Source organism: Delphinapterus leucas, chromosome 14 (assembly GCF_059928025.1).
Source record: "Delphinapterus leucas isolate spDelLeu-1000000601 "Yukka" chromosome 14, BTC_Dleu_Yukka2, whole genome shotgun sequence".
Classification (NCBI taxonomy): Eukaryota; Metazoa; Chordata; class Mammalia; order Artiodactyla; family Monodontidae; genus Delphinapterus; species Delphinapterus leucas.
Window position 1 is genome coordinate 51,309,504 of NC_143142.1, and position 24,482 is coordinate 51,333,985.

At 42.1% G+C, this 24,482-nt stretch overlaps 1 protein-coding gene across 2 annotated transcripts in view; it reads right to left on the reverse strand.

Annotated features, from left to right (window-relative positions):
• TPGS2 (tubulin polyglutamylase complex subunit 2) overlaps positions 1-24,482 on the reverse strand; it is a 56,566-nt gene that overhangs the window by 28,094 nt on the left and 3,990 nt on the right. For both annotated transcript variants that reach the window (XM_022587013.3, XM_022587015.3), the window contains exon 2: positions 11,626-11,705. In XM_022587013.3, the coding sequence (XP_022442721.1) occupies positions 11,626-11,705 (80 nt within the window). The remainder of the gene's footprint in view (positions 1-11,625; positions 11,706-24,482) is intronic.

Here is a 24,482-nt window from a genome sequence, read left to right on the forward strand (position 1 = left end):
CCTGTATGCCCCAGCATGGGACACGTCTGCTGGTATGGGTGGGGCTGGGTGCTGGAACTCAGGGTTTAGAGAACAGACCCGGGGAAAGGACTGTTGTTGGCTGCGCGGAGATAGCCTGAAGGAGGTGGAGTGTGGCATAGCTGGAACAGGGGTGTCCGCGGAAAAAGCCTGGGCCTGCCACAGAAGTGAAGCGTCGCTGTTAAGCGGTGCATGAAGGGAGGGGCGGGGCTGCCATTGAAGCCACCTTCTCCATGTGCCGGCCCCGCCTCCGCGGGCTCTGTGAGAGCACGCCCCAGCTGCTGCCTCAGGGCACTGGGAGCATATGCCAGTGGGCTGCCCACTCACAGAGGTAGGGCTGAAACAACGGCTGAGCCCCAGGGGCCACGCACCTTAGGAAGTAGGGTTGAAATCTCATCCCGAGGTTGTGCGAGCCACAGATTTACACCTCCACCCCTGGCTTTGTAAATTTAGTGCCTGCAGGACATCTGAGTAGACAGCAGGTGTGCCTACAGCTGGGATGGCTCCGGCTTAGCAGCTGTGGGCTTTGTGGGCACGCGCATGGGGGTGCTGGGCTGGGCCAGGGTCTGAGCTGCCTCCATAGCTCCCACAGCGGGTCCAAATGTGTGACTAATGAGGTCCTGGGACCTGACTTTGGTGGATCTGCACTGGTGGCCTTGTGAAAACAATGTCTGAGGGACACCAAGGTTGAGACGGGATTCCCAGGGTTGAGACGGGCCAAAGGCAGTGCCAACAGCAGTGTACTTTGTGAGCCCGCACAACAGGCGACAGGTGATACAACAAAGCACACTCACTGGCGAACAGCTCTGGCAGAGGAATACTCAGTGGCTCCTCTCCCAGTGGGAGTGCTCCAATCCCATCTATCTCACACTGCAGCTCATAAATGGATCTGGGGGCTTCTACTCCAACGACTAGGGAACAGACCCGGCCCCTGACAGGGCAGTGACAACCACAGAGCAAAGAGGAGGCCCCACTCAATATCCAGTGCAGGCTCTGGTCACCGTGACACCAGTCACTCCTCCTATCAAGGGGATAACAGCCAGCACATACTGAGGAAAGAGGCGGCAGACATCCACACTAAGAAGAGCCCTCGCACCAAAAAATATTACGCCCACACAGGCTATACAGGGATACTCCCACATAAAAGTAGCCCTCCAAGACCACAGTAGATAATTGTTTCTCCTAAACTCATAGAGCAAGAGAAATATAAGTAAAATGAAGCAGAAGAACCACTCCCAATTAAAAGATCAAGAGAATTCCCCTGAAAGAACAAACAATGAAACAGGCCTCTTCAGTCTAATAGACACTGAGTTCAAAAAGGAGATAATAAAAATACTGAAGGAATTAAGAAGGACTATTGATAGAAATGCAGATTACTATAAAAAGGAACTACTGTAGAAACTATAAGGAGGAGCCAAGAAAAATTAGAAAATTCACTCGCCGAGATGAAAGCTGAGCTAAAGGTAATGAATAGCAGAATGAATAATGTGGAAGAATGAATAAGTGATTTGGAATTTAGAATAATGGAAATCACCCAATTAGAACAGCAGACAGAAAACTAAATGAAAAAAAATGAAAGCAATGTAAGACACCTATGGGATAATATAAAGCATGCCAATCTACAAATAATAGGGATCCCAGAGGAGAAGAAAGAGAAAAGGGGATTGAAAATGTATTTGAAGAATTATGGATGAAAACTTCCCAAGCCTAAAGAAGGAAACAGATATCCAGGTAAAGGAAGCACAGACGGTCCCACAAAAGGTAAATGCAAACAGACCTACACCCAGACATATTATAATAAAAATGACAAAAGTTAAAGATAGAGGGCTTCCCTGGTGGCGCAGTGGTTGAGAGCCTGCCTGCCGATGCAGGAGACATGGGTTTGTGCCCCGGTCCGGGAAGATCCCACATGCCACAGAGTGGCTGGGCCCATGAGCCATGGCTGCTGAGCCTGCGTGTCCGGAGCCTGTGCTCTGCAATGGGAGAGGCCACAACAGTGAGAGGCCTGCATACCGCAAAAAAAAAAAAAAAAAAGAGAGGATTCTAAAGGCAGCAAGAGGAAAACAAAAAGTTAATTGCAAGGGAACCCCCATAAGGCTATCAGCTGATTTCTCTACAGAAAGATTGCAGGCCAGAAGGGAGTGGCAAGATATATTCAAAGTCCTGAATAGGAAAAAACTACAACCTAGGATGCTATACCCAGCCAAATTATCATTTAGAATAGAAGGAGAGATAAAGACAAGCAAAAGTAAAAGAATACGGCAATGCTAAACCTACCCTAAATGAAATATTGAAAGGTCTTCTCTAAATAGAAAAGAAGTAAGAATCTACAGGAAAGAGTAAATCACTTAAATAACCCAGTACACTGATTAAAACAAAAAATCAAAAAACTTCTGTGAAAGTGATGATAACCACAATGAACAGCAAAAGAATGAAAATGAAGATGTAAAAGAGGATCAAAATCATAAAATGTGGGGGAGAAGAGTAATAAAATGTAGATTTTTTTTTTCCTAGAATGTGTTTGAGCCTATATGACTACCAGTCTAAGGCAGGTAGAGGGACTTCCCTGGTGGCGCAGTGGTTAAGAATTCGCCTGCCAATGCAGGGGACACGGTTTTGATCCCTGGTCCGGGAAGATCCCACATACCATAGAGCAACTAAGCTCGCCTGCTACAACTACTGAGCCTGAGCTCTAGAGCCCGTGAGCCACAACTACTGAGCCTGTGAGCCACAACTACTGAGCCCGCGCGCCTAGAGCCCGTGCTCCACAACAAAAGAAACCACCGCAGTGAGAAGCCTGCACACCTCAATGAAGAGTACCCCCCCTCGCCACAACTAGAGAAAGCCCGTGTGCAGCAACGAAGACCCAATGCAGCCAAAATAAATGAATAAATAATTAATTAAAATAGATTTAAAAAAATAAGGCAAGTAGATATAGGAAGTGGTTAACATACTTGAAAACAGGGTAATCACAAAGCAAAAACATGCAATGGATTTAAAAAAAACAAAAAAAAAGAGAACATGAGTATAGTACAAAAGAAATTCATGAAACTACACAAAAAAGGAAAAACAAAAAGAAAGGGACAAAGAAGAAATATAAAAGCAACGGGAAAATAAAGTTTAAAATGGCAATAAATACGTATCTATCAATAATTACCTTAAATGTCAATGGACTAAATGCTCCAGTCAAAAGACACAGAGTGGTATGTTGGATTAAAAAAACAAGAGCCTACATTATTCTGCCTACAAGAGACCCACTTTAGGGAAAAGGACACACAAAAATTGAAGTGAGGGGGTGGAAAAAGATATTTCATGCAAACAGAAATGACAAGAAAGCGGGGTTGCACTACTCACATCAGACAAAATAGACTTTAGAACAAAGGCTATAAGGAAAGATAAAGAAGGACAGTACATAATTATAAAAGGATCAATACAAGGAGAGGATATTACACTCATCAACATATATACACCCAATATAGGAGCACCCAAATACATAAAAAATTACTAACAGACATAAAGCAAGAAATTGATAGGAATACACTCACATCAATGGAAAGATCTTTGAGACAGAAAATCAACAAGGCAACAGACATCTTAAATGATACAATAGCATAGTTAGACTTAATTGATTTTTTCAGGACATTACATCCAAAAAAAGCAGAATACACATTCTTTTCAAGTGCACATGGAACATTCTCTAGGATTGACCACACACTAGGACACAAAACAAGCCTCAACAAATTTAAGAGTATAAAAACTATTTCAAGCATCTTTTCTGACCACAACAGCATGAAACTAGAAATCAATACAGAAAAAGAAATGACAAAAAAAAATTACATGGAGACTAAACAACATGCTATTTAAAAACCAATGGGTCAATGATTAATTTAAAGAAGAAATTAAAAAATACCTTAAGGCAAATGACAATGAAAACACAACTATACAAAATCTATGGGATGCAGCAAAAGCAGTTCTTAGAGTGAATTTCATAACAACACAGGCCTTTAAGAAAGAAGAAAAGTCTCAAATAAACAACCTAACCCAACATCTAAAAGAATTAGAAAAAGAGGAACAAAACAAAACCTAAAGTCAGCAGAAGGAAGGAGCTAATAAAGTTCAGAGAGGAAATAAATAGAGATTAAAAAACAATAGAAAAAAAACTCAATAAAATCCAAGAGCTGGTTCTCCGAAAGGGCAAACAAAATTGACAAATCTCTGGCCAGGCTCACCAAGAAGAAAAGAGAGAAGACTCAAATAAACAAAATAAGAAATAAAAGAGGAGAAATCACAACTGATACCTCAGAAATACAAAAAACTATAAGCGAACAATTAATATATCAATTATATGAACAATTATACATCAACAAATTCGACAACTTAGAAGAAACGGACAACTGTCTAGAAACATACAGCCCACCAAAACTGAATCAAGAAGAAACAGATAACTTGAACAGACTGATGATTAGAAGTGAAACAGAATCTGTAATTAAAAAAAAAAAAGTCCTGGGCTAGATGGCTTCACAGGCAAGTTCTACCAAACATACAAGGAAGAACTTATACTGATCCTTCTCAAACTCTTCCAAAAGACTGAAGAGGCAGGAACACTCCTGAAGACATTCTAGGAAGTCACCATGACCCTGATATCAAAACCAGACAAAGACACTACAAAAAGAGAAAATTACGGGCCAACATCTTTGATGAATATAGATGCAAAAATTATCAACAAAATATTAGCAAACCCAATCCAACAACACATAAAAAAGATCATACACCACAACCAAGTTGGATTCATCCCAGGGTCGCAAGGATGGTTCCAGCAAACACAAATCAATCAATGTGATTTGCGTGTGTTGAATCACATAATACACCACATAACAAAAGACAAAAACCACATGATCATCTCAATAGATGAAGAAAAACCATTTGATAAAATTCAACATCCATTTAGGATAAAAGCTCTTACAAAAGTGGGTACAGAGAGAACATATTTCAACATAATACAGTAAGTCCCTGACATACGAACCTTCAAGTTGCGAACTTTCAAAGATGTAAACGTGCATTTGCATGTCCAATCACATAAATTATTCTATTTGAGGAGGCACTGTTAGTTTTTGAGGCACGGGACCCGAACATAGAATGGTATACAAAGGCTGCAGGAGCCATTCAGAATCCAATCCAGTGCTACTGGGCCATCTATGATGAGAAAAAAAGAGGTACTATCCAGACATCACTGGATCATTTTTTCAAGAAGGTGGATAGAATTGAATCCAGCAAAAAGCCAGAACCTGTGCCATCAACATCAGGTATGAGTGAAATTGCAGCTTGCCCTCGTCTCCTATTGCTGATGATCCTTCAGCTCTAACATCTCCCACCTCCTCTTCCTCCTCCAGTCAGTAACTCTTCTTGCCTGTTCACTTGATGCCAGCCCCGTATGGCAGCTGTTGTACTGTACTACTGTACTTTTCAAGGTACTGTAAGATTAAAAATGTTTTCTTTATTTTTTTTGTTTGTTTGTTTTTTATGTATGTATTATTTGTGTGAAAAGTATTATAAACCTATTATAGAACAGTACCATATAGCTGATTGTGTTAGTTGGGTGCCTAGGCTAACTTTGTTGAACTTATGAACAAATTGGACTTACAAACTCGCTCTTGGAACGGAACTTGTTCATATGTAGGGGACTTACTGTAAAAGCTATTTACGACAAACCCACAGCCGATATAATACTCAATGGTGAAAAGTCGAAAGCTTTCCTGCTAAATTCTGGAACAAGACAAGGATGCTCACTCTCACCACTTCTCTTCAACGTAGTATTGGAAGTCCTAGCCACAGCAATCAGACAAGAAAAAGAAATAAAAGGTATTCAAATTGGTAGGGAAGAGGTAAAAGTGTCATTACATGCAGATGACACGATACTATATATAGAAAACCCTAAAGACTCCACATAAAAACTACTGGAATGGATAAACAAGTTCAGCAAGGTAGCAGGATACAAGATTAACATACAGGAATCAGTTGCATTTCTTTACACTAACAATGAAATATCAGAAAGGGAATGTAAACAGTCCCTTTTAAAATCACATCCAAAAAAAAAAATAGGAATAAACCTCACCAAGGAGGTGAAAAACTTATATGCTGAGAACTACAAAACACTAGTAAAGGAAACTGAAGATGATTCAAAGAAATGGAAAGATATCCCATGCTCTTGGATTAGAAGAATTAATATTGTTAAAATGGCCATACCACCCAAAGCAATCTACAGATTCAATGTGATCCCCATCAAATTACCCATGACATTTTTCACAGAACTGGAACAAATAATCCTAAAATTTATATGGAACCATAAAAGACCCATAATTGCCAAAGCAATCCTAAGGAAAAAGAACAAAGCAGGAGGCATAACCCTCCCAGTCTTCAGACAATACTACAAAGCTATAGCAATCAAAATAGCATAGGACTGGCACAAAAACAGACATATGGATCAATGGAACAGAATAGAGAGCCCAGAGATAAACCCACACACCTACAGACAATCTTCAACAAAAGAGGCAAGAATATATAATGGGGTAAAGACAGTCTCTTCAGCAAGTGGTGTTGGAAAAGTGGGACAGCCAGCCACATGTAAATCAATGATTTTAGAACATACCCTCACACCATACATAAAAATAAACTCAAAATGGCTTAAAGACTTAAAAATATAAGACATGACACCACAAAACTCCTAGAAGAGAATATAGGCAAAACATTCCCTGACATAAATCGTACCAATGTTTTCTTAGGTCAGTCTCCCAAAACAATAGAAATAAAAGCAAAAATAAATAAATGGAACCTAATCAAACTTACAAGCTTTTGCACAGCAAAGGAAACCATAAACAGAATGAAAAGGCAACCTACGGACTGGGAGAAAATATTTGTAAATGATGTGACTGACAGGCCTTTATTTCCAAAATATACAAACAGCTCATACAACTCAATAACAAAAAAACAAACAACCCAATCGAAAAACGGCCAGAACACCTAAATCGACATTTCTCCAAAGAAGACCTACAGATGGCCAAGAGGCACAAGAAAAGCTGCTCAACATCACTAATTATTAGAGAAATGCAAATCAAAACTACAATGAGGTACCACCTCACACTGGTCAGAATGGCCATTATCAAAAAGTCTCCAGGGCTTCCCTGGTGGCACAGGGGTTAAGAATCTGCCTGCCAAGGCAGGGGACAGGGGTTCAAGCCCTGTTCTGGGAAGATCCCACATGCCGCAGAGCAACTAAGCCCGTGTGCCACAACTACTGAGCCTGTGCTCTAGAGCCCGTGAGCCACAACTACTGAGCCTGCGTGCCACAACTACTGAGCCTGCGTGCCACAACTACTGAAGCCCACGCACCTAGAGCCCGTGCTGCACAACAAGACAAACCACCGCAATGAGAAGCCTGCGCACCACAACGAAGTGTAGCCGTCACTCGCCGCAACTAGAGAAAGCCAGCGCGCAGCGACAAAGACCCAATGCAGCCACAAATTTTTTTAAAAAGTCTACAAATAATAAATGTTGGAGATGGGGTGGAGAAAAGAGAACCCTCCTACACTGCTGGTGGGAATGTAAATTGGTGCAGCCATTATGGAAAACAGTATGGAGATTCCTCAAAAAATTAAAAATTGAGTTGCCGTATGATCCAGCAATCCCACTCCTGGGCATATACGCAGACAAAAATATAATTCAAAAAATACATGCACCCCTATGTTTATAGCAGCACTATTTACAATAGCCAAGACATGGAAACAACCTAAATGTCTATTGACAGATGAATGGATAAAGAAGATGTGGTGTGTATGTGTGTCTATATGTATATATATATAGAGAGAGAGACACACACACACATACATACACACAATGGAATATTACTTGGCCATAAATAATGAAATAATGCCATTTGCAGCAATGTGGATGGACCTAGAGATTATCGTATCAGTCAGAAAAAGAAAGACAAATACCATATGGTATCACTTATATGTGGAATCTAAAATACGACACAAATGAACGTATCTATGAAACAGAAACAGCCTCACAGACATAGAGAACAGATTGCCAAGGGGGGAGGCAAGGGGGGGAGAGAAGGACTGGGAGTTTGGGATTAGCAGATGCAAACTAGGGTATCTAGGATGGATAAACAACAAGGTCCTACTGTACAGCACAGGGAACTATACTCAATATCCTGTTATAAACCATAATGGAAAAGAATACGAAAAAGAATATATATGTATAACTGAGTCACTTTGCTGTACAGCAGAAATTAACACAACATTGTAAATCAACAATATTCAATAAAATTAAAAAAAAATAACACTAATGTCAAACCATTTATTTTATGGATGATGAACAGGGGACACAGAGAAGTTATGATATTTAGCCAAGGGCCTGAGCTGGCACAAGACTCCTACTCTTGGCTGTTTTCCTCACATCAGTGCCTCCATAGCCTTACTATTATCTTATCTCAGTGGGTTTCCCAGGGCAGAGGCAGTGGGCCTCTTCTTGGATGGAAAAAATATTATCTGGCTATATAGATGCATCTGTAGACAGCAGGTTTACCACATGATGGTTGTGCTCTGGCTGGGCCGTCTCCAAGGACACAGTTCTCAAGGGTCAGTCCCCTAGAGAAGGGACTTACCAGCTCCTTGGGGCCCTCCTGCTCCTCTGGTACAGGTACTTCTGGGAGCAGGCACGAGTCAGAGGGGCCCTGCCTAGCTTGCTCCTGTGGAAATGTGCTCTTCAGTTAACCCTCGGGTGAAGAAGTGGGGCGGGTGAGTTTCAGACCAAAACTTCTGCTCTCCATTGCTTAAATGACAAAACGGCACATAGTATATTGCCTCTAGTTTGAATGTAAAAAAAAAAAAAATCATACAAAAACATGTTCTTAAGGTTTATGGGGTTACAAGCCCCTTTCAGAATCTAAAGATCTTTCCACAGAAAAATGTACATACTTCATAAATTAACACATATTTCAAGGAGTCCATGGACCACTTTCCATTCACGGGCTCTTGGGGGGGCTCCTGGACCACTACCCATTACCCACCCTCCACTCACAGCTAAAATTACACTAACAGTGGTTACCTCCTAAGTGGTAAGATCCTAGAGGACTTTTCATTTTTAAAAATCATTTTTTGTATTTTCCAAATTTTCTATGGTCACCATTCTTTTGCTTAGTATAATTAGAAAAAGTGTTATATAAAAACATAAAACTACCCATCCAAAACTCCTATCATCTGTGTTCATATGTTAGCTTTCAAGCACCTCATAGCCCTTCATAAAGCTCAGACATGCCAACTGCTCAAGTGAATTTTTACGTTACTGATCCTAATACTGTTTGTACTGATACTTCAGATATGGCATATTTTACTGTACTTCGGTCTGAGATATTCAAATCTATGTATCTTATTATTGTAGGTGTTTTCACAAAACTTCCCCCAACTGAATATGTCTGAAGAAAATGTTCCATTGGCTATCTCAGTTAGTTAAAAATCTCTTTCTCTCGTGCGTGCCCTTTAATTCTTTCTGACTGCTGATGACTATTTACTCAGCTCTACAACTGTATTCTCCTCAATGTCAGTCTAAGCTAAATGGGAACCCAAAAAAGTTGTCTTGTCCAGGAGGCAGATTAGATCCCAATGACACCGGATGTAGACTCTAGCCCTGAAAAGCAGACATGGAAGGCATACTTCCAATGAATGAGCTACAATATCATAAGTAAAACTGGAACAAATGGGTGAAGTCATCTTAGAGAATTCTAGGGAATATCTGCTATAAGACACAGGAAGAATGTGCCTCAGAAATTATCTCAATACATAAGTGACATAATATGACGCAGCCTTAATGGTGTTCCACCCCAGACAATGCATTCCTGTCCTCTCATTCTCCCATCCAGGTCTATGACTGGGTTTCTAAGCCAGGAGTCTCCTCTTCAACAGACAGAAACACCTCAGAATCTTATTCTTAAAAAGAGTCCCGAGGCAGTTCTCCCTAAAGGGCTGACTTAAGGCTGCTAAGGATCAGGAGGGATGTAATCAACAATGTCAACAGGCCAGGCTGGCATAGCCACAGCTGCACCAGGACTGATCAGCCAGTAAGAGATTAACAGATAGACGTTGCTCTGGAATTCCATTTTCTCTCATGCGCTGTGAGTGAAAATGGGAGTGAGAGTTGAGTGAGCCCATGATAAATGCTGAGGTGCTGCTGAGCCGAGGTCATGGAGAGAAACCTTGATTACCAGCTACTGAGATTCCAGTGAAGCTGCTACTGGCTCAGCCCTGGGAGAGTGAGCGCTGTTGGCAGGGACTGAACATGTCCACATAGCTGTGGGCTGCTTGGCTGGCTAGGGCAAGGCTGCCAGTGTTGCCCTCTATAGGAGGGGCAGTCAGCCAGAGCAGAAAGCGCATGTGCTTAGAGGCAGACAACTGAGTTCACATTCAGGCTCTGCCACTTGGTAGCTCTGTGGCCCAGAGCAAATTCTTTGACCACTCTGACCCTCAGTTCCTTCATCTGTAACACAGAGATATCAATGCCTATCTTGCAGGATTATTTTGAGGGTTAAATGAAGTAACTTATCTGATATGTGTTAGCAGCACTCACTAAATGGCAAGGTAACTTCTTGTTCCCTGGTCAAATCCACTTGCTGCTACTCAGCCACAGTGATTTTCCAAAGCAGAAATCTGACTTCTCTGCTTAAAACATTTCAGGGGCTCCCCCTTTTCTCCCAAGATAAAGAACGAAATCCTGATGATCTACGAAGCCCTGCATGTCGTGGTCCTTGTCAACCTCTCTCCCTTGCTCTCCTGTGCTCTAGCCACATGGACCTTCCTTATGCTCTCGAAAAATGTAATCCTTCCTATCTTGAAGCCTTCACACAGGCTAAAAGCCCCTTATTCCCAGATCTCACCTATCTGGTTAACAACTTCTCATAACTTCTTTGGGAAAAACGTTTCTCAACCTCCAGACTAGGTCAGGCCTCCTGACAATGCTCCCTTTACCTCTCTTTCACAGAACTTGATCTGCTTTGTAATTATATTTGGAATGACTTATACTATGCCTTAGACAGTAAGATCAAGAGGTAAGACACTGTGCTCTTTTTTGATTATCACTGACTCTCCAGGACTCAACATCAAGCACAATACCTGGCCCATTTTAGGGGCCTAAAACGTTTATTGAATAAATGAATGAATGGAAGTTCAGAGGAGGGTTGGAAAGCATTCGCTATTAATCTGGTTAGTATTGATACTTCTCTGCAACATTTAACCACGTTCTGCCCTGCACACTTATTAATATTTAATTCTTCCTTTCCCTGCTGGATTTCAGCTTTGTCGTATATACAACTTCAAACGTTCCATTGCCTCCATACGACAGGCTCAGAGGAGCTGCTCTGTGTTGGGGAGATGGCATGGAATGGAAGGGAGTGTTAAACGGCCTGAACAGGAACAGAGAGAAAGGTGAACTCTACCTTGAAGGTGGCTGTGGCCTGAGATAAGAATAGGTTTCCTGTCCAATCTTTCCTTCTCAGGGGCATTTGAGTTGACCTCCCTTTGCTGGGAGGTGAGGATTCAATAGGGCAACACTTACTTGTTCCCATGAAGAAATCATATGACGTTCAGCAGGCGCCTTGTCTATGATGGTCACCTCTGTCACACCTGGGGATGATTCTGAAAGAGGAAAGAGAGAGTCTGTAGAGTTTCAGTTGGTCCATTCTCACGTATTTCTACACTAGAGGTTGACTAACTCTTGAAGACTGCTCTAGGAATACCAGATCCCTCTGAGGAGCATTTATTACCCCTGTGATAAAAGCAATTGGTCCCTCAAAGGCACTTGGTCCCATAACCTAAGACCATGTAGTCTTCCTGGTAATAATGATGCCAGTATCCTTTCTATGCATCATAAAGTTTCCCTTAAGTTTTCAGAAGGCTCAAATCTTGGGATGCAGCAATAGTCCAATATACCAGCTAAGAATTCTGGACTCCACCTATCCTAGTCTTGCTTTATGCATTCACTAGTCGTGTAACCTTACATGAGTGCTCACTTCCCTTTGCATTTAGTAAGACAAGAATTACAATAATACTTTCCTTGATAAGCGAAGCAGAGGAAACAGAAATGAAGGTGCTTTGGAAAAGCAAAAAGTACCATATATACAATTTTTTTTTCTGCCTTCTGTTCAGTGTTCTTCCTAATATGTTCGGAAGCATGGTACTGTGGTAGAAAACCACTGTGAGCTTCAAGCCATTTGACCTGGGCTGAGTCCTTGCTATCCCCATGATTGGTTAGGATGGAAGACACTGTCTTGTCCCTTCAAGGGTGGTCCTATTTGGCACTGTTCCACGAAAGCCAAGATAGTGACTAATAAATGTCATTATTCAATTTTACAGCAAGGACACTGAGCCTGAGAGGTAAAGCCACAAAGCCAAGCCTCTGACTCCAAGTATGGGTCTAGTTGAGAAATGAAGAGCATGTGCAGAAGTCACTACATGCCCCTTGGCACAGCCGTTTAAAGCAGTAATCCTACGCAAATGCAGAGTCTAGCTTTAATCAGTCTTAGCATCCTACCACTCCACCTGCAGTGGGACAGAAGAATATAGAATTCCTTGCCAACAAACCAGCTGGTTACATAGGGATGTCATCTGACTATACTCACAGGGTAATCTAGTGTCTAGGGCTGCAAGAGGACACACAGCTAATGTAAGTGCCTGACATTAAGTTTTGCCGAGGCATCCATTTCAAATACATCCATCTTGAATAAACAAATTGCCACTGTAGCTGTATGACACAGCTACTAACTAAGTAACTAGGTAAGGAACCAGGCCACCCCCACCCATGAAGTTCCCCTTTCAGAAAGCCCTGGGTAACTGACCACTTGAGTGGTCGCCCACCTTTTCCCTTCTCATGCCCTAATTCTTGCTCTTATGTTTTAAATTCACCAATAGTGAACCCACAAAGCCCTAGACACCAAGTCCTTGGACCCTAATAAAGACAAAGACCCGGCTCTGCTTGCTCACTCCCAGCTACCTGGCTGTGTGGCCCTGGGCATACCATGTATCCTCCAGGACCTGTACGTAATAAAAAAATTTTTTTCAAAGTTCCCTGACAGTTGTTGCTGAGGTGTATCTTCAATCATAATAAAAACCACAATGGCTGGTCCAGCCACAACGTCAGCTCCAGTCAGGGAAATGTCTGTAGAGCTCATCCAAGTAGTACAGACCTAGGTGAGTGCCTCAGGTATTCCTAGCCAACAGCATCACTATCAATAAGCTGAGACAGACACAACACACCATTCTTCAGTTTATAACAGACCTACGTGGAGGGGCTACAGGCTCAGACAGAACTGCTGTGATACACTTCAGATGGGAACATTTCACTTTCAACCTCTGAACACCTCCGGGATAGGACAACTGGTCAACATACTGACTTTAAGAACTTTCATATAACAAGTTGCTTAGGAAGTACCCGCTGCAAAGACTCCGCTACCCAATACTTCAGCACTGATAAAGAGGAGGTGCTGGGGATGAGGAAGAGAGGGACGCACAATAAATTCCATTTGTATAATGCTCTACTTCTGGGAACTGGTATAAGTTATCTCATTTACTCTTTCAACAATCGTGTGAAGCAGGCATCGTGACTTTATTTTAAAGATAAGGAAACAGGCTCAGCAATACTAAATAATCTCACAGAACTAAATCTCTGACCACAGCCTCAGATACCAAGCCTAATGCTTTTGCTACCATGTTGCCTTAGTAGCTAATTCCAACATGAAGGGAAGTTTTCCCCTCACCACCAAGCAATTCTCAGACACCAGCTGGGTGTCCTACAATTCAACACAATCCTGACGCTATCTACCAGGAGAAGGCATCAGATCCCACAGGTTAAGAGCTCAGTCCCACAAAACTGCCCTTACTTCAGACGCTAATTGCAGGTCCAGGGTGTTACCTGTGCTTCTGACAGACTGGCTATAAATCAGGGGTTCCTATGATCCCCTCCTTGGGTTTGATTAGTTTGCTAGAGAAGTCAGGAAACCCCTTTACTTACCAGGTTGCTGGTTTATTATAAAGGATATTACAGATCAACAGGGAGATAAGATACATAGGGCAAGGTCCTGAACATAGGGGCTTCTGTCCTCGCTAAGTTTGGGGCCTGGCACAGTGGCATGAGGAAGTGTCTGGCTAACCAGTCTGGAAGCTCTCTGCATCCTCTCCTTTTGGTTTTTTACGGAGGCTTCATTACATAGGCATGCTTGCTTAAATAACTGGTCAGTTGGCAAATGACTCAACCTCCAGCCTCTCTCCCCTCCCTGGAAATCAGGTGGGGGAGTGAAAGCTCCAACACTCTAATCCTGGTTGGTTCCCTTGGGAACCAGCCCCATCTTTAGGTTACCCAAGAACTTTCCAAAAGTCACCTAATTAACATAACAAAAGACACATTCTTCTCTCCTACCACTTAGGAAATTCGAGGGGTTTTAGGAACTCTGCCTGAAACAGGGATGAAGTCTAAATATATGTTTATTATAAATCATAATACTACAGATAACCAAAAACATCATGAGGATGTTTAGAAAGCAATAGCAGTAACAAGTTGTGTTTGGTTTATTAATATGCCACATGAGAAGTAGTATCTGACTAGATATAGCCATCCCTACTCTCCTGCCTTTGTGACCAATGACAAGCATTTGTGAGCTGCCTGGCTGGAGTAATCTGTATGGCAGAGTATGAAATGAAATACTGAATGAAGATATGAAGGTCAGGTCTTCAGACACAGCACAGTCTGCTCTAGGTAACTATGACATGCCACAGATGAAAACTCTCTGTGGTAGCCTACTCCAAAGTTGGGTGCTATCACTTCCTTCCTTCACTCCCTGCCCACACCAGTTCTCCAATGAAAGGTGAAGTCTATTTCTCTGCCTCTGTGAAGAGACGTTAACAGGGGTTAGCCCGTGACTGCCCTGACCAATAAAATACGGCGAAGAGACACCATGCAAGTTTTGGACTTCAAGAGGACTGGCAGGTTCCCGTTTCCTCTTTTTGCTCTGGGCCATCACATACTAAATCCAAGCTACCCTTCTGGACAGAGAGGCCATGCTGAGGAGCACGGAGGGGCCAGACATGTGAGTGCAGAAGCCATCTTGGACTTCCAGCCTAGTTGAGCCATCAGATAATTCCAGCCCCATCTGCTATCTCATTGCATACACCTGAGAGACTCGAAATGAGACTAGTCCCACCTGGGCCTAGTCAACCCACAGGACTGGGAGAGACAGTAAACTGCTGTTTCAAACCACTGTTTTGGGGTGGTTTGTTACCCAGGAATAAATAACTGGAACAGACTGCCTAGTAGAAAACTGTCGCTGAGTCAATAATCCCTGAGGTACTCCATGAGGACCTGCTGTCACAAACTATGCACAGTTGATATGGGCCTTGAAGGATGACATGGCCATTCCTGCGGATTGGCTTAATTAACACCTACTCCTGCTCCTTCCAGTGTGCTTTCCTGTATTTTAGAGACTGGCTGGCTAAAGACTACATTTCCCAGATTCCACTGCAGCTAGGCACCCACTGGAGGCCAAGCTTTCTGCAGGGAAAACCACTCCCATAAAACCTGGAAGGAGGGAATGAGCAGGTGAGGTAGAGGGGCAAATGGGGAGACTGGCTCTTTTCACAGTCATAGTTGCGAAGGTATTTTGATCTCATGGGGTTGAGAGTTGTCGTGTGGCAGAAGCAGCAGCAGTTTCTCAATTCTGCAGCTTCCTAACCACACTAGCTGCAGGTACGTCCCACTTAGCGTCCCCTCTTCAGTTTGTTTCTCAGCTTAGAATCTGTTCCGCTTAATCTTCCAATGATTTTATGGGCTAATGCCCCTTAATCAAGCCCTTTCTGCCTTAACTAGCTAGAGTGTACTTCTAGCCTTAAACTAGCTATGTATTCTATGGTCTGCCACTAAGAACCCTGATAGACACAGACAGTTTGCATCTGTAGATTCACTTTCAGGACAAGTGAATGTGTGCAGGTCAGAGGAAGTGGTCATTTATATGATTTAAAAATTGTGGCCACGGAACCAGACAAAAAGTGTGAGAGGTTTTGGAATCCAAGATATGACACTGAAGGCCTTTAGAGTCAGAAAATAAAACTTAAGACTACATAAGATTATTCAAAGAAAACAAGTTAACAGTTTATTACACAAATCAAAGAATTGGGTAAGAAGAATACATGAAGCCAGGGCTTGAAGGTGAGGCATCTGGAGGGCTGGGGGAGGAGTAGGGTGGACTGCACATAGCCAACCTGAGGTTAATATCTTTAGAAGGACCAGCTTGTAGGGTTCACCTGTAGCTGGTGCCTTGTAATCTGGCCTTTGCATGTGTTCTACATTGATAAGGCTGTTTTGCCCATCTTTGGCTAAACCAATAAACATTTGCTATCCTTTTGGGAGTCTAAAATTTCCAGTGTCATGGGCAAAGCTCATTAACAATTCCCAGGAAATAAACATAGAATCTGGAAAATAAGGTAAAGTCTAATCTTTTTTATTTCCTTTCGCCTTGGTCTAGTTTCACTTCCTTAATAGGGTACTGCGTGCAGAGGCCTTGTACCTGGCACTTCAGACCAGAGTTCCTAGTGCAAAGCAGCTGCACCTGACATTTCAGCTTGACTCCACACCAGGTTCAGGTTTTTAGGAAGTTCTAAGGGAACAGAATAGTTATCCCCTGGAAGGTTGATTCAAGTTCAGGCTATGCCTTTAGACAACCCAGTGGCTACCACAGAAACCTGTCACACACTAAATCCTGCCACCCTGCTACCCACAGAAACAGGGCCCCTGGAGCATGATCATATAGAAACCACAGACACAATCTATTCCAGTTGCCCTGACCTAGGAAGTGAACCTCTCCCAAATGCCAAAGAGGAATGGCTCACAGATGGGAGTAGTTTTATGGGAGAGGAGAAAAGGCTGGTGGGACATGCAGTAACCTCCCACACCCAAGTCATAGAAGTGAGAAGCTACCCACCCCCATCCCCCCACCGGGACTTCCGCCCAAAAGGTGGAGTTGATAGCCCTCACCTGAGCCCTAGAGCACGGGACAGGGAAAATCTTAAGTGTTTACACAGATTCCCAGGTATGTGTATGCCATCCTACCCACAGACAGGGCTATCTGGAAGGAACAAGGTATGCTTACTGCAGGGAATAAACAGGTGAAACGTTGCTTAAGCACATCGAAGCTCATAGGAGGAGTAAAGCTCCCAAAAAAGGTGGCAGCGATTCACTGTAGGCCTCACGAAAAGGGAATACAGAGGTAATAAAGGGAAACAAAGCGGATGCAACTGCCAAAAGGGTGGTCCTAGAAACTGTAACTTGTCAACTACCCCTCATACCTCAAAGGCCAGATCCATCCAATTATTCCCCAATCTACACAAAGACTGTACAAAATCTACAAAATTAGACAAAGACTGAAAATTGGGCTTCAACAGAGATCTAGGAGGCCATGGGTGGCTAGCTAATGAACATGGTCAATGCTTCTTTCCCAAACTATAGCTTGTCAAGCCATCAGAGAGGCTCATCAAAAGACTCACTACAGGAGGGAAGCCCTATATAATTGGTTAGTTGAGCTCATGGTAACTCTTGGCATGAAAAGTATAATCAGTCGGATAGATGAGACATGTCCCATCTGCACAATGAACAACCCCCAAAACCAGACCCTCCAGAGTCCCCCAGATCAGGCCCATTCAGACCAGAGGGACATATCCTGGAGAAGACTGGCAGATTAATTTCACCGTCATGCCAAGAGTACTGGGCAATTTCAGGTATCTCTTGGTGCTAGTAGACACAATTTCTGAGTGGATAGAAGCATTCCCTGCTAGAACTGAAATGGCAGCTGAAGTGGCTAAGGCATTTCTAAAAGATATAATCGCCAGGTTTGGGCTCCCAAGATCCCTGCAAAGCAATAATGGTACAGTATTTGTGTCTCAAGTGACGAAGGAGGTAATGAGTGCCCTGGGCATAAAATGGACCTTGCACTCAGTCTGGAGACCCCAATCATCAAGGACAGAGATCCAATCAGACCCTGAAACTCAAGGTCCAATCAGCCTTAGCCAAGCTATGTTAGGAAACTCAAGAACACTGGATTAAGTTGCTTTCCATAGCCCTGCTCTGCATGTGGTTACCCCAAGGGGTAATTAAAATTAAGTCCATTTGAACTCATGTATGGTAGACCCATTCCCCAAGTCCAAGAGAAGGGACACCTTAGCCCCCTTGAAATGGAACAACTCAAGCATGCCCTCCAGGTAGGAGAAATAATGAAAGCTGTCACAGAAGATGGTGACCAGGTGCTGCCCACACCCACTGACCTGGCCCTCCACCCCTTCTGGCCAGGAGCCTGGGTGAACCTAAAAATCTCAAAAACCAGTAGCTGCAAGATCAGCTCACGGCTAAGTGGGACAGAATCCACTTGGTGACCCTAACCACCCACTCTGCCCTGAAGTTGCAGGGATCACTCCACGGGGACTTTGCACTCAAGGGAAGAGACCCCCGAGCCCCAACCCGCAGAGACACAACATGGGGCAATGGCCCCCCTGACTACTCGTGTGATCCTCTCTAAGACCCTAAGCTTTTCTCCTGTAAAATAACGAAAGCGTGACCAGGGAGACGCAGCCCTGGCACTGAGCCTTGACATCAGGGCAGACTTGCCCACAGGCCAAAGACCAAGATATTTTCATTTTTAGGAAAAATTTGACATGTCACCATTATTCTCTTGTCATTTGACATGTAACCACTGTTCTCTTAGGCCATGTATCTTAAATTGTCTGAAGTCCTTTGTCTCCAAAAGATTAGACAAATGGTGGTTGCTCAGGGCTACAAACAGGGCCAAGGCCTAGGTACAACCACACAGATCTAAAGGCAGCTGGGGACTTCCACTCCTCCACCCGGGGTGATGACAATGCCTCAAATCAGCAGGAAGTAGTTACAGAAGACAGACCTGCACCCCTCAGCGCCCCTCAAGAATGAGGAGCAGGACAAAAAGCAGGGGAGGGGTTTGTCACCCGCAAAGCCAGAATTAACAATTCCTAGGAAATAAAAAATAGAATCTGGGTAATAAAGTCTAACCTTTTTCTTTTTCCTTTGTGCTTCATCTTGTTTCACTTGTTCATAGGGTACTGTGTGCAGAGGCCTCGCACCCAGCACCTCAGACCAGAGCTCCTGGTGCAAAATGGCTGTGCAGACACCTCAATGGACTGTGTGCAGCTCTGTGTGTAACACCTCAACTCAAGATGGCCTCAGCGGGCCGTGGGCAGAGAGGCTGCACCTGGCACTGCGATCTGGAGCGCAAACAGCACAGCTGTGCTGCCATGTGAGAACTCTACCCGCTTCCCTCCCCACTGACTAGAACCCTATAAAGCAGCCCCACCCGCAGCCTGTGAGGGAGAGCTGGACTCTTGAGTGTGAGCTGGCACCTTTCCATTCTTTGACCAAAGAATAAAACTTTCCTTTGCTTCTGAACCAAACTCGGTCTCATTCTATTGGCTCTAAGGATACTGGGCAGAAGGACCCTTGTTGGGGCCTAACTCAAAGGGTTGGTAACAATAGCTGTGGCTGGTTGTTTTGCCTACCTGACCAGGCCCCAGTAAAATCTCTGGAATTTGAGTCTTAGGCAAGCTTCTCTGGGCAGAAACACTGCAAACATATTGCAGCATTTCACTGCTTAAGGAAGGAGCATATTCTATGCGACCACTCACAGCAGGGAAAACTGCAGAAGCCTATACATGCTTCCTCTAGATGCCACCTGATATGTCAAAGGTCAGATTCCCAGGCACCAGCTGACTGATATAATAAACTATAGCTGGGAGTCCTGTCTGCATCCTGTAAGTCCTTCTAGTGAATCACTGAACTTGTGGACAGTTGTGGGACCCCAAAACACGTATCCATATCTTCATTTTTAATATTTCTGAATTAGTTTGCTTTAGTTGTTTTAGTTTTGGGAAACAGCAAAAAGTTGGGTTTTGTAAGCTAGATTTAAAATCTTCTATTACTAGGTGACTTAAGCCCATTCATATTTGTTGCTATGAGGGATATGTCTGGTCTCAGCTTTATCTTAATATTTTATAATTATATGTATTATATTACACATATTTCTTTTTGAGATGGGTATCATTCGTTCCTCTCCTTAAAATATTTGGGGGAATGTATCATTTTCTACTGATGCATGATAAATTACCACAAATAAGCAGCTTTAAACAACACCTAGGTCACAGTTCTGTAGCTCAGAAGTCTGGCACAGCATGACTGGATTCTCTGCTGAGGCTGAAATCCATAAGCCAGGTGCACTGACTGCTCAGGTGTCAGCTGTTCTGTTTTCATCTGGTGCTCCAGGTCATCTTCCATTCCTGTTACTGGCAGAATTCAACTCCTTGTGGTTGTAGCAATGAAGTCTCCATTCCTTGCTTGCTGTCACCTGGGGCCACTCTCAGCTGTATTCTTTCCCATGTGTTCCCATGCACCTTCAAGGCAGCAACAGCATAACAAATCTTTCATGTTTCAAATCTCTTTGACTCCCCCTTCTGTTAACAGCATGTTGTAAAGGGCTCATGTGATTAGATTAGGCTCACCTGGATAATCTCCCTTTTGCCATTTAACACAACAAATCACAGGTGTTATATCTCATCAGTTTCACAGTCCTGGTGCAGGAAATCTTGGAGGGCTGTTTTTAGGATTCCTTTTTATTTAAAAAAAAAAAGCCTTATTGAGATATAACTCACACACCATAAAGTTCACCCTTTTAAAGTATATAATTCAGTGGTTTTTAGTATATTCACAGAGTTATGCGTCCTTTCCTGAAAAAGTAACCCTGCACCCTTTCCCATTTCCAGCATCCTCTGGCAATCACTAATTTACTTTAAGTCTCTATAGATTTGCCTACTATAGATCATATAAATGAAATCACACAACACATGGGCTTCATAACTCTTCTTTCATTTAGTTTTCAAGGTTCATCCATATTGTAGCGTGTATCAGTACTTTACTCCTTACTATTGCCAACATTTTCTATTGTATAGATATACCACATTTTTTAGACCCATTCATCAGTCGATGGACATTTGGACTGTTTCTACTTTATTACAAATAATGCTTCTAAGAACATTTGTGTACATATTTTTGCATGTGAATGTTTTCATTTCTCTTGGGTATATAACCAGAAGTGGAATTGCTAGGTCATATGGTAACTATGTTTAACTTTTTGAGGAAGTAACAAACTGTTTTCCAAAGTGAGAGTGCCATTTTACATTCCCACCTGTGGTGTATGTGTGTTCCAGTTTCTCCACTTCCTTACCAACACTTAGGTCAGTCTTTCTGATTATGGGCATCCTAGTGGGTGTGAAGTGGTATTTCACTGTGGTTTTGATTTGAATTTCCCTAATGATCAATGATGACCATCTTTACACATGCTTATTGGCCTTTGTATATCTTCTTTGGACAAATGTTTATCTATTCAGATCCTTTTAAATTGGGTTATTTGACTTTTTTTGTTGAGCTTCATAGATTCCACCCATAAGTCCCTCATTGTATATGTGATTTGCAAAAAGTCTCTCCTTTTCTGTGGATGTCTTTCCACTTTCTTGATGGTATCCTTAAAAGCACAAACATCTTTAATTTTGATGAAGTCCAATTTATCTATTTTGTTTGTTTCTTGTACTTTTGGTATCAGATCTAAGAATCTATTGCCTAATCCAAAGTCATTAAAAATGAATCCAAGGTCTATGTTTTAGCACTTACATTTATATCTAAGATCCATTTTGAGTTAATTTTTGTATTTGAATTGAGGTAGGAGTCCAACTTCATTCTTTTGCATGTGGCTATCTAGTTGTCACAAAACAGTTTGTTGAAAAGATTGTTTCTCCCCCACTGAGTTGTACAGCCATCCTTGTTGAAAATCAGTGGACCATAAATGTGTTAGTTTAGTTTTGGAGTGTTTGTTTAGTTTTGGAGTCTCAATCCTATTCCATTGATCTATATTTCTATCTTTATGCCAGTGCCACAGTGAAGACTACTGTAGCTTTGGAGTAAATTTTTTTATCATAGTAAAATATACATAAAATTTGCCATATTAACTATTTTGAAGTGTACAGTTAAGTACACTCACATCGTTGTGCAACTATTACCACTATTCATCTGCAGAACACTTTCATTATCCCAAGTGTAGTAAATTTTCAAATAGCGAAGCTTAAGTCCTCTAATTTTTGTTCCTCTTTTCCAAGATTGTTTTGGCTATTCTGGGTGTCCTTCATTTCCATATTAATTTTAGGACTGGGTTATTTGTCAATTTCTGCAAAAGAGGCAGCTGACATTTTCATAGGGATTGTAGATTTAGATCAATTTGGAGAGTATGGGATTCTAACAGTATTAAGACTTCCAAACCATAAACATGAGATGTCTTCCAATTTATTTAGGTGCTCTTCAATTTCTTTATATATTGTGTTGTAGTTTTCAGTGTATAAGTCATGCACTTCTGTTAATGTGCTTGTTTACTCCTTACTTCTGTTAATTTAACTTTTTACTAAGTATTTTACTGTTTTGACCCAATTGTAAATTGAATTGTTTCTGTAATTTTATTTTTGGATTGTTCATTGCTAATGTGTAGGGTTTTTTTCCCTTTTTTTGGTGGATTTCTTAGGACTTTTTTAATATACAAGAGCATGTTATCTGCAAATAGCTCTTTACTTCTTTCTTTCCAAATTTTATGTCTTTATTTCATTTTCTTGTCGAATTGTTCTGACTAGAATCTCCAGTAAAATGCTGAATAGAAGTTGTAAGAGGGGAGTTCTTATTGTGCAAAAAAGAGTGAACACAGCATGCCTGAGACTGCAATATTTAGAAAGGCCTGCTTGTAAGGTTGGTTCTTGGCTGGCATCCGGGAACTTGGATTTCAGGAGGGTTCCCACCATTGCCTGGTAAGAATGGCTCACTTTATTTAAAAAAAAAAAAGAATGGCTCATTGTACCTACCTGTTGTTACAATATGGTTTATGCTGAACACGAGCTTTCCGCTGGGAGTCTCAAATTTGGTACATACTAGGTAGAGGATGTCTGAATGATGGATTTCCAATAACAGGTCTGGACTTCTGGGCTCAAATAAGCTTCCCTAGTAGACAACATTTCAGATGTGTTGTCACACGTTGCTGGAACAATTGTGTCCCATGTGATTTCACTGAGAGAGGATTCTTGAAAACTTACATCTGGTTTCCTTGATTTCCCCACATGCACCTTACCCTTTGCTTCTGCTGTAATAAATCACAACATGACTGTCTGTCCTGTAATCCTCCTAGTGAACTGTCGAACCTGGTGTGGTGCTGGGGATCCCATGAATATTTGTCTTGTTCCTGATTTTAATGGGAAATCATACAGTTTTTCACCATTGAGTATAACGTTAGCCATGGATTTTTCATAGATGCCCTTTATCAGGTTGAGGAAGTCTGATTTCTGTTTTTATGTTTTCACTCTATCCCACAGTTTGGGTGTGCTCTATCATCAGAGAACACACTTTGTATGATATCAATCCTTTAAAATTTATTTCAGCTTGTCAAACATATGGTTTATTCTTGAGGTTACTCCATGTATACTTGAGAAGAATTTTTATTCTACTCTTTTAGGGTAAAGTGTTCTACGGATGTCTGTTAGGTATAGTTGATTTACAGTGTTGCTTAAGTTTACTATTTCCTTGTTGACTTTCTGCTTAGGTGTTTTATCCATTGTTATAAATAGGGCGTTTAAGTATCAAACTATTATTGTTGAATTGTCTACTTCTTTCAAGTCTGTCAGTTTTTGCTTCATATATTTTGGGCTTTTGTAGGTGCACATAGATTATAATTGTTTTGCCTTTCTGAGCACTGACACCTATTATCATTATGAACTGTCCTCCTTTGTTTCTTTTTTTTTTGCTGTACGCGGGCCTCTCACTGTTGTGGCCTCTCCCGTTGCGGAGCACAGGCTCCGGACGCACAGGTTCAGTGGCCATGGCTCACGGGCCCAGCCACTCCACGGCATGTGGGATCTTCCCGGACCGGGGCACGAACCCGTGTCCCCTGCATCAGCAGGCGGACTCTCAACCACTGCGCCACCAGGGAAGCCCTCCTCATTTGTTTCTAATAATGAACTTTGTTTTAAAGATTATTTTGCCTGATATTAGTATAGCCACTCAAGCTCTACTTTGGGTTCTATTTGCATGGTATATTTTTCCCCCATCTTTTCACTTTTAACCTATTTGTGTCTTTAAATACAAAATGTGTCTCTTGTAGACTGGGTATATTTGAATCATGTTTTTGTTTTTCTAAAATCTTATGTCAATTTCTGCCTTCTCATGGGAGTGTCTAGTTTATTTACATTAAATATAACTACTAATAAGGTAGGATTTATTTCTGCCATTATGCTATTTCCTTCTGAGTCCTCACCAGCAGTATTCTCCATATT